The sequence below is a fragment of the Silurus meridionalis genome, chromosome 6 (assembly GCF_014805685.1).
Source record: "Silurus meridionalis isolate SWU-2019-XX chromosome 6, ASM1480568v1, whole genome shotgun sequence".
In the NCBI taxonomy this organism is placed as follows: domain Eukaryota; kingdom Metazoa; phylum Chordata; class Actinopteri; order Siluriformes; family Siluridae; genus Silurus; species Silurus meridionalis.
This window is the reverse complement of record NC_060889.1, coordinates 27,643,748-27,655,307: the sequence shown is the minus strand read 5'-3', so window position 1 is coordinate 27,655,307 and position 11,560 is coordinate 27,643,748. Positions and strand designations below refer to the sequence as shown.

The 11,560-nt window shown below is 38.4% G+C and overlaps 1 protein-coding gene across 2 annotated transcripts in view; it reads right to left on the bottom strand.

Moving 5' to 3' along the window:
* Positions 1-1,774: 1,774 nt before the first annotated feature.
* adcy1b (adenylate cyclase 1b) overlaps positions 1,775-11,560 on the bottom strand; it is a 70,471-nt gene continuing 60,685 nt past the window's right edge. For both annotated transcript variants that reach the window (XM_046852195.1, XM_046852196.1), the window contains 6 exons: positions 10,485-10,601; positions 9,588-9,734; positions 9,397-9,495; positions 8,045-8,159; positions 7,796-7,920; positions 1,775-6,607 (listed from right to left, as the gene is read on the bottom strand). In XM_046852195.1, the coding sequence (XP_046708151.1) occupies positions 6,308-6,607; positions 7,796-7,920; positions 8,045-8,159; positions 9,397-9,495; positions 9,588-9,734; positions 10,485-10,601 (903 nt within the window). In that variant the 3' untranslated portion in view covers positions 1,775-6,307. The remainder of the gene's footprint in view (positions 6,608-7,795; positions 7,921-8,044; positions 8,160-9,396; positions 9,496-9,587; positions 9,735-10,484; positions 10,602-11,560) is intronic.

The window sequence follows — 11,560 nt, the reverse complement described above, 5'->3', positions numbered from 1 at the left end:
ACATGGCTAAAAAAGGCCACTTACTCATTCTCACAGTATCTCCAATACGTGTGTATGAAAAATATTCAAATGTTGTACAGAGAGAATGCATATGTAGATTTCCGTGACGTTTAAGGATTAAGGATAAATCCGTAAACGGGTCTAAAAACTCTCGCCGTCCATACTGTCGTTTTCAATCGTTTCCCAAAAGTTGCTCATCCGCACTAAAACGTCTGAAAACGCTCATCCGCACTAAAACGTCTGTCGCTGTATTGCGCATGAGAGAAACATAAAATGCCTCGACTTGCGCCATTTCTCCCCGCCGTTTATTTACCTCAGCATTCTCCTACCGCTCCATATACCATGTGCCCCTCCTCTGCACATGTCCAAACCATCTCAATCTCACCTCCATCACCTTGTCTCCAACCAAAACATCCTACCTGCACCGTCCTTCTAATAAACTCTAAATATCTCCATTTTTCCCACTCTAGATGAAAATCTTAACTACTACTACTAAGTAATAAAAGATTACAGGGGGCCACACACTGATCCTTTTTTTACCAGAGAGTGGAGGAGAACAAGCAAAAAAAATAAATAAAGAACACATCTTGATACAGATACTCAGCAACAAAATGAAACGGAAATCTGTCCCTCTAGCCACATCTCTCCATCCATCCAACCATCCATCCATCCATCCATCCATCCATCCACTATTTATTTACTTATCTATTCATCTCTTTACATCCATCCATCCATCCATCCATCCATCCATCCATCCATGCATCCATCCATCCATTCATTATTTATTTACCTATCTATTCATCTCTTGACACATCCATGCATCTATCTATCCATTCACTATTCATTTACCCATCTATTAATCTCTTTACACATTTATCCATCCATCCATCAATCTATCAATCTATCTATCCATTCATTAATTCTATATTCATTTACCCCATTTTCATCTCTTTACACATTCATCCATCCATCCATCCATCCATCCATCCATCCATTCACTATTTATTTACCTATCTATTCATCTCTTGACACATCCATCCATCCATCCATTCACTATTTATTTACCTACCTAATTATCTCTTTACACATCCATCCATCCATCCATCCATCCATCCATCCACTATTCATTTAACCATCTAGTCATCTCTTTACATCCATCCATCTATCTATCTATCTATCTATCTATCTATCTATCTATCTATCTATCTATCTATCTATCTATCTATCTATCTATCTATCTATCTATCTATCCGTTCACTATTCATTTACCCATCTATTCATCTTTTTACACATTTATCCATCCATCCATCAATCTATCACTCTATCTATCCATTCATCAATTCCATATTCATTTACCCCATTTTTTTTAATCTCTTTACACATTCATCCATCCATCCATCCACTCACTCATTTATGTGTCTGTGAGACTTTGGTGCTTATTATAATAAAGTTGTTTAAACATCTTTCTCTTGACATTTAAAGTTATTAATCTTTCATTTTCTATTGCAATACAGAAAAAAGGTTGACATTTATAAGGCAAATCAAGTGGGTCAATGAGGAACCACAAAGTTACGTGTGATACAGCAACATAAAGCCTGATTCCTGATTCTGTGCTAAAAAAACATTTATTGCATCTGGGAGACGTCTTTATGCAGAGCGATTAAGGGATTTGCCGTCTTGGCTGTGCTGGGATTCAAACTCACAACCTTCCGATCAGAAATCCAACATCATAACCACCGGAATGCCAAGAAAAGATTTGACACGGTGACACCTCAGTGGATAAAGAGTTTTACTTCAATGCTGTATTCGTTACAAAATGTTCTACTGCTCAGCTTTGTAGAGAAGATGCTTCACACACCACTGCGTTTTACAAACAGTACATCTGAATATCAAAGAGCAGAGAGCTTCAAGGCAAAGATTTCATTCACTAGATCATGTCAAATAAGGCAAAACATTTTTTTTGTTGTATTTTATTGACGTGGTCCGGTCTAAGACGAGATCGAGAAGTCCGTGTCCAGGCCGAGTTTGTTCAAAAAGACGCATATCATTATTGATTCGGTAGAGAAGAGAAAGAAAAACGTATTCAGAGTTCATGCAAAGTGCTGTGGAGAAGAAGAAAAAAAAAGCGCTCAGGATGAACGAAGCCTGTGGAATGTTTATAAGCCCCATAACCATCCAATGGTTTTCAAGCTCCATAACCAACCATTAAAGCCCCATAACTAACCAATGATCTCATCCAAAATCATATTTATATATTATAACACCAGAGATTATTGTAAAACAATAAATAATAGAAAAAAAACACATCAAATAATGATTATTGTAATGATTCTGACTGGTCGTTCTGATGTTCCTTGTACTCATTATCAGGTTAATATTACCAGATCCTGTGAAAAGTCTGGAAAGATCTATGGTTTCTGAGAGATGCATGTTTCTTGAGTTCTAGCAAACTCGTTTAAAAGGCAAAAACAGACCAAAATTGGACATTGAACGAGTGGAATAAAGTTCTGTGAAATCCAAATGGGACATTGTTATTATCTCTAACAGAAGAACTCTGTGTAAGACAGAGAACAGGAGAAAAGATGTGATCAGACTCCCTCACCCCCACACTCACACATGGACATGAAACTTTAATGGTTTGGGGTTGTTTTGGAACAGGGAAGCTTGGAGAACCAACATGGCAACCATTTCATACTTCAACTCCATTACATATTAATCTGGATGGATATTTATCATGGAACAACCTGCCCAGTCACTGCACCTAAATCCTATTAAACTGCTTTGGGATGGACATGGAACCTCCAACTAGTGAAGTACATCTTTGGCAAGTTTTCCATGAGGCACAGCAAAGTATTTCTTTGTTTGTGTCAAGCTGTTGTTTTGTGCTAAGGAAGGGTTTTTTTCCCCTATGAGAATAAAGTCTGTACGTTTATATATTTGTTTGGTCGAACTCAATTTTAATATCGAGTTCGTTTAAGACTTGTCCAATGTCTTTTGATAGTCACTATATATTATTGATATGCTGTAGGATTTTGGATGGAGATGCACAGTTTTGGAAGGAGTCTCCAGTCCCAGTGCTTTATAACAGTCGTTTTTTAGCCTCTCAGTATTAAACCAATATGAAAAGGAAAAAAAAAGCAGAGGACATTATGCGTAACCATTATTTGATGCATTTCCATTATCATTAAAAAGCTTTTGTTACACTTAGCATGCACATAAAAACAAACTAAAGAAAAAAAAACACTTAAAGGGAAATGTACATTCGTTGAGAAAATGCCTGAGGAAAAGACAGGATCTTGAAAGAGAACACTGTCTTCCTGATGAAGAAATTTATTTGCGATTCATTTAATTTATACACTTATATGGACAAAAGTTTGTGGACACCCGATCATAAGATTATGTGCTTTTTTTGAACATCCAGTTCTATATTTATTTGCTTTTATAATATGCTTTGTCTATTCAGGGCAGATGTTCCACTAGATTTTGTGGAGATTTTGTGCTCATTCATCCACAAGGATGGTTGTAAAGTCAGGTGCTGATGTAGGGGAGATGAGGAGGTCTGGTGTGCAGTCAGCGTTTGCATTCATCCTAAAAAGGATGAATGCTAAGAGTTTGTGCTAAGAGTTTGTTAAAAAGGACCACAAATGCCTGGAAAATGCAGGTGTTCCAATACTTTTGTCCATATAATTATGCAATTTAGGTGTTCTGTAGAAAAGAAAATGGCAGAATAAACAAACATAACCCTTGACCCCTATGTGTAACTATATTGTTTATGCTGACTCGGCAATTTGAAGCAGAAAAATCACGTTAAATAAAGCTGTGAGTGGTACAAAAGCTTGACATCGTGAATGTAAAAATAAATAAATAAATACTTCGCTTTAAACATTTGGCAAGAGTGAAACTTATTGCGTCCGTCAACTTGCTGTACAGCTTTACAGACCCATTCTAATATAGTACAGTATAATATAGTACTATTGTATATTCTGCGGTACTTATTTCGTATTTAAGGATGCTTTCACACCTATGAGTTCTAAACCAACTGAAGGGCAAGAAAAAATCAGCCAATCAAAGAGTGCATAGGACTATTAAAATATACTGAATATACTATAAAATATACTGAATATATATATATATATATATATATATATATATATATATATATATATATATATATTTCTTTTTTTTTTTTGTGTTGCGTTTATTTATTTTTTCACTTGTTTAAGTCTGTAGAATCTCCAATACTCTCCATACAGCATTTCTAAAGTTCTCCATCCCTGTCTTTTTGGATCAGTGTGCACCACAAAACTTGGTCTAATGATATAATTGTGCAAATTAGAGTTGCCAGGGTTACCGTTTTTAAACCAGTCTGTAGGAGATTTTATATATTATGAGAACTCTTACCAAAAGCAAAACTAACAAAGGATAAAATACAGGTACAGAGTGTTACATGAGGTTACTGCAGGATATGGAGGGGAAAACCGGCCTGACATGATGCAGAGTGTGTTATAATGGGGTAAGACCTCACACCTAGTTGTGGATTATTACCTAAAACCATGGTCACTTCCAAGCATTAATAACTCATCAAAGCTCAAAGCTCTTTATTTTACATACTTATTTTAAATACAGCTTTAGAATTCTGCTCTAAATCATAACGAGAGAACGTCTTAAGTTAAACCCCATGTAAAAATCGTCCATGGATTTCAGTAAGGTCATTAGGAAATAATCGCTGTCTGACACTGTATGGAACTGGATGTACTACCTGTGTGTTCACCGCTCTGAACTTTTACCTAAACATCCAGCCAATCAGAACGATCATTCAGACTGACAATAGTGTAATTGGAATTACATGTCTCGAGATCTTTAAATAATAAAAAAAAAATTCCTGAAAAAAAAATCCAACAAACGTATTTCTTTGTATGGTTTTTAAGATGTTGTACAACGAAAATTTTACTGAGACCTGGCAACCCTGACTGCACCCAAAATACATGATTTGATTTCATTTGTGGTGAAGTCAAATCTGAGTAGAATTATGTTCAAACTAGGGCTCATTTAGAAGTAACAAAGCCCACCATTTTTTTTGTTCCTGAAGCGTGAGTGCTAAAAGAACTAACCAATTGGAAGAGAACATGTGAGAATAGGGTTCAACCTGACCAAACACTGTAGATGTGAAAGCACCCTGTGATCTTATACCTGTATATCGGTTGAATACTCCGCTCAACACGATGTCATTGCCCTCCGAGTGCAAACGGTCCCTACAGTTCAAACGTTTCTAATCAAAATTCGTGTCGTCCATGGGTGAAATATTCGCAATGTGCTAACCGTCATTTGCTAGTATTCTTTTTTAGTTTATCAACGATTCCATGTGTCAATGCAATACCAAAAAAACGATGCATCAATCGCAACTCGGAGGCCACCTCCAGGGCTATTGTTAGCGTTACGAACTTGTGTTCTCGTATGTGTCCTCGTAGTTGCATCTACTCGTCTTAAGTCGGTCTATAACGTCGAATAAAAGTGCCCCTGATAAGAAAGTTCCACAAATCTCACGTTAGAAAAGTCGTCGTCGCAGCAAGGCAAGTCGCATAACCTGAAAAATATCAAATGAAGTAGAGCAGTTTGGGTGCTGGTCACCCTCCCTGATTAATCAACAGCTACTCAAAAGAAAAAAGAAAAGATATTGAAAATTACCATCAACCACAACAACAAAACAAAAGCCTATAAAGCCTTTAGTCGATAAATTGCTTTGAAAAATGGCTTTTGTGCTATTATTACATCTCAAACACATGCATACCCACACACTCACCGCAACTCTACTCAACCTCACTGTAGAGCGTACAAAAAGTATACAATTCTAGAATAGAACATCGAAGTTATTTACATCAGATCAGGTAGACTTGGCGTATACGTAAGACATACAAAAAAATAAATAAAAATAAAACAGTCCTGAAATATTGAAATTATTGTAAATAATCGTTCCTTTTAGGTGTGCACAAAGGTCACCCGCCAAACAGGGCGTAATCTGTAATCCCCAGCCGTCCAATCAGAAATTGAAAAAAGACGAGAATAAAAGTGTGCAGGTTGAAATCAAAGAGGAACGAAGCATTTCCGAAAGCGGGTCATCGATCATTTAGAAAGGGAAGACGAAATTCCAGCTTTCAGATTCCTCCATACCCTTGTTCCTCGTCTCAAACGTATCCTTCAAAGAACCTTCGAATGCCTGGTGTTCGTCTTGGACCCTCATCCGAGTCCAAAGAAAATGGTACGAGAAGCCTCTTCAGACACTTTTTCCTTTTTTCCCTACTACCCCCCTCTAAACCTCTCCTTTCTCCTCTTCGAGGTCCTCCTCGCCATCCTCCTTGTGTACAATATAAGATGCAGTGCGGCCCAGGTCGGTGTTGTGGGAAGTGCTTTTTAAAGATCCGACCCCGACCCTTGCAGCGCGCCCCATAATGTACGTGCTCCTGCGGCGCTCGGGAGCCCTTGGACCTGCGTTTTGAGACCTGCCTTCCAGGAAGTAGGTCACCATTTGACCTTTACCCTTTACGCTGATGTTGCCGCGACACACCAAGTCGTAATCGGTCTGCAGCAGCCGGTGGACTTCCTCAGTTACCTTGTATAAAGAAGATACAAATAAATGTATCATACAGAATCTAGTACAGGACACACATGGTTGACCGGGAAGTAACATATCACAGAAAAGCTTATAGCTATAACTAGCCAGCTAGGTCCCAATCTAGCTAAAAGCATGTTTGCAATATGACATCTGTTTTATCCACAAGAGATAAAACAGAATTCTGGCACAACTTCAGAATGATGGCGGTTCTTTTTTCATGTTACCGAGAAACCATCTGGACTATACTTGCTAATGTGTACAAAATCTGCACTAGACATTCAGTTGCCATTTACTGTCAATCTTGTTTATATGCACAACTGTAAGAAGTAGCTAAAGAGGCATAGTGTCTTAGTGGTTTGTGTTGTTGTGTGTACCCCAGAGAAGATATCCCTTGTCTTGTATACCCTTTTCCCTTATATAAATTCGAGGCTCCCCCTTGACCTGTTTTATCCAAAAGATCGTAACCCCACATATATCCACAGCATTCTGGCATGTTTTTTTTTCTTACATCATGTTACTGAGAAACAATCTGGACTATACTTGCTTATATGTATAAAATGAACACCGGACATCCAGCAAAAACAGTACGGGGCGCTGTGTTATGATACTACACAGGACTACTCTCTGAAGTATCGATATTTGGCATTTAAACTTGTTTGATAAAAAAACTGTGATAAGTAGCTAACACTGGGGCTAAAGGGCATTGTGGCTTAGTGTTTAGCATCTTTGTGTTGCAGCTTTGGCATTCCAAATTTGACTCTGGTTACCTTGTCTGGTGCAAAGACCTAATTGGTTGATTTCCAAATTGGAGTCTGGAGTATGTAAACATGTGTGTAACTGTACTCTGAGCTGTATTGCCACCCTATTCAGGATATTCCTTGACTTGTATCCCCTTTTCCATGGGATAGATTCGAGGCTCCTCCCTGACCTAATGTTTGACAAGTGGTATTGATGATAGAATGAATGCTGTAGAAGCACTTTTCTTCTCTATATAGATAAAACATAGAGGTATGCAAACGTAAACTTGTGGTACTGCCAGAGCTGCTGTTAAAGACATCAAATCAACAAATGGAATCTTTGGACAAATTCGAAATCTAGAACTTTGCAATTCTGTGGATTCGACATGCTGATGTGAGGAGTAAAGTTTAAATAAATGAATAAATAAATAATGGAAATTATTTCAACCTGGATCTTCCCAGGGACTCCAGTACTGTCCATACGGCTGGCCACATTCACCGTGTTGCCCCAGATATCATACTGAGGCCTACGGGCCCCGATAACCCCGGCCACCACTGGACCTACGTTTATACCTGCGACCAAAAAAACCCCAAACAACATAAATACCTTGACAGAAATTTTCCAATGGTTAAATTTCAAAGGAATCCTACTGGTCATGAGTCCCCCCTGTTTTAGACATGGATGGCAATAGCTTACCTACTCTCAGGATGAAATCGTTGTAAGACTGGTAGTTGATTTCATCCAGGACGTCGAACATTTCGATGGCAAAGTCTGCAATTGTGCTGAGGTGGGCTAATGTTGACTTTTTAACCTAAAGAAAAAGTTGGTAAGTTCAATATACCATAGATTCAAAGCATATCTGCTATAGTAGTGCCTGGATTATGGACTGGAACTGTGTATCCCCAAGAGCCACTGCACCTCACTGGACTATACTCCAGCTTTTACACCTCAATTCACACCTCACGATTGTCCCTCTGTAGTTGTTATTTGTTGCTCGTCCCGTTCTTATTTCTGCAGTGGTTGATTTGAAGTTCCAGTCCATAATCCTTACAAGAATATTTCAAAAGAGCTTGAAGACATAATTTGTTACTTCTTTTTTGGACACTTGATCATAAAATTCATATTTGCTTTTTGAACATCTCGTTCCAAAATTACTCCCTATTTGCAAAGAACCTTGACTCTTCTAAAAAAAATGTTCCAATAGATTTTGTGGAGATTTGTGCTCATTCAGAAACAAGGGCTCTAGTAAAGTCAAGTACTTATGTAGGTGAGGAGGCCTGGGGTACATTCAGTCTTCCAGTTCATCATGCATTTGGCAGACGCCCTTATCCAGAGTGATTTACAACTGAGCAGGTGAAGGCTAAGGACCATGATCAAGGGTGGCAGCTTGGGAGTTCTGGGACTTGAACTTGTGACCTTCCGATCCTATGCCTTAACCGCTAAGCTTCCACCTCCCAATGTGCGGAAGTGAGGAGGCCTGGGGTGCAGTCAGCGTTTACAGTAATCTTGTTCAATAGGGTTAAGGTCAGAGCTTTATAGCAGGTTATCTTCTATTTTTACCCATTTAAACCATATCTTCATAGTCCTCATTGCTATTCGAATAACCTTCAATCTTCTGGGAAGATGTCCCACTGTATATTGTGAAGATTTTTGCTTGTTAAGCTACAAAATCAAGTACTGATGTAGTTAAGGAAGCCTGAGGTGCAGTTAGCGTTCCAATTACCCCAAAGGTGTTCAGTAGGGTCAGAGCGCTATAGCAGGAGATCTCCTGCTCCAACCCATGGAAAGCAGATCTTTATGGAGCTGGCTTTGTGCACAAGAGCATTGTCATGCTGGAACAGGTTTGGGTCTCCTAGTTCAAGTGGAAGAAGAAATTCATGCTACTGCATCCTATTTAATTAGGTGCCTCCAACCTTGTACTACCAGTTGGGAAAGAACCTCAAATGGCTAGAAAAGTCAGGAGTCCCAATACTTACATATACTGACTGCACCTCGAGAGATTTAAAAGACAGGAACCCTAACCTGCAGAAGTAAGTGAAGGCCCTCACCTTGCTTCCTGTAGTGGGAACCAAACCCACCGCTGCCATGTATGTGCTGCCGATCGTTTTGATCTTCTCTATGTCTTTGTAACATTCCTTGTCCATGAGCTGGGAAATAACCAGGGAACGGGATACGTTAAGACCACACGACAAAGACAGACAAGCGTGCGATTGGCTGAAGGGAGAGAATGCAGACCGACCTCGTCGAAATCGGCGATGATCTCGTTGAGAAGACGCAGGCACTCCACACCCATGTTGTTCCCATCCAGCTCGATGTAGAAGTCGTTGAAGTTCGGGATGGATGCGAAGAGCACACCGACCTGCGAGTACGACTGGTAATACAGATCCTGTAAATAAATAAATAAATAAATAAATAAATAGGAGCGTAAATAGAAATGTAGGTATGCAAGTCAATCAATAAATAGAATGCAGAAAGTAGGCAAATGTTTTGACACCCACCAACAGATGTATTTATACACAGTGCATTGAGAAAGTATTCAGACCCCCTTCACTTTTTTTATTTTGTTATGTTCCAATACGAAACAACAATCATTCAGAGTAACGTGAGTCATGGGACTGAGAAGAAGCTTCCATCTAGCCACACTGCCATCACGTTTAAATAGGTGGAGGGCTGCAGTGATGGTTGTCCTTTTGATACTTTGACCCATCTCCACACAGGATCTCTGGAGCTCAGTCAGAGTGACCATCCATTGGCAACCTTTCTTACTATGGCCGTTCTCCCCCGATCGTTCGGTTTGGCCAGGCAACAAGCTTTTGGAAGAGTCCTAGTTGGGCAACAATCCTGTCTCTGAGCTCTACAGCCAGTTCCTTCGACCTCAATGGCTTGGTTTTGCTCTAGTACACTTTGTCAGCTGTGTGTACCTTTTCAAATCATGTCCAATTAATACATTTTCCCACAAGTAAACTCCAATCAAGGTGTAGAAACATCTCAGGGGCAATTCAGAGAATTTACAGGCACCTGAGTTCATTTTCAAGTGTTGTTGCAAAAGGAATTGAATATCTACAGTATGTACATGTGATAAAAAGTTTTTAAAAAAATTTCTTTTTTTTTTTCCCTTCCATGTGTCACCTCTTACCATGTTCCTGGGGTTGGACATTAAGAAGTGCTGAGCCACATGAACCGGGAGCAGATTAAACAAAATTCTCCTGTTGTCCAGTTTCACCTTCTCCATACCGTCCCTCTCTTCTTCAGCCTGGACACACAACACATTTCATAAACACATCAGAAACCAATCATCTCACCCCCACACACACACAACATCGCTCAAATCACACAGTCGTATATCTGCTATATCTTTAAGAAAAAATAAATAAATTCCAATATATAACCTGAAATAATAATAAAAGTAATAATTAATATCTGTTTTTTAACATTAGTTATAAGTTGTTGTTTTTTTAACTTATGAATATATATTTGATATTTAAATCCAGTATACAAGTAAAAATATGGCAATGATGGGGCAATATAAATCTGTGACACAACAAATAATTCAGCATGGCATACCAATTTAAATTTGTTTTGGCAAACAAACTAACAACTCAAACAAGCAAACAAAAATGTTTTAAATATACAATCAAACAAACAAAACGAGCAAAGAAAACATGAAACAAACAAAAACCTATCAAACAAAATAAACAAAAAATAAAACAAATCAAATAAATAATTGCCTGTTTTACATTTAAAAAAAAAAAAAAAACTTTTTTAGTACCATGCAATATCCAAAACAAACAAATAAAACATTTTCAACAACACCTTAAATAGAAAAACAAATCTAATATAATCACAGGTAAAGAATTAATAAATATATTAAACCAAACAAAACAAAAAAGACTATTTTTATATAAAATTACGTGTCAGTGTTGTCCTATGGTGAGCACTAGATGTCAGTATAAAGCCACAGAGAGAGAGAGAGAGAGAGAGAGAGAGAGAGAGAGAGAGTGTGTGTGTGTGTGTGTGTGTGTGTGTGTGTGTGTGTGTGTGTGTTACACTATAAGGGGTAAGTAAGGACAGAGTTCAGTGAGGTTGTGTAAACGTTGTGAAGGGGCATTTTTGTTTTCGGTACATTTGCGTTTCTCGTTGTTATGTAATGAAGCCCTCTGGGCAGTGTGAGGGAAGTGTGAGGGAAGTGTGTGTGTGTGTGTGTGTGTGTGT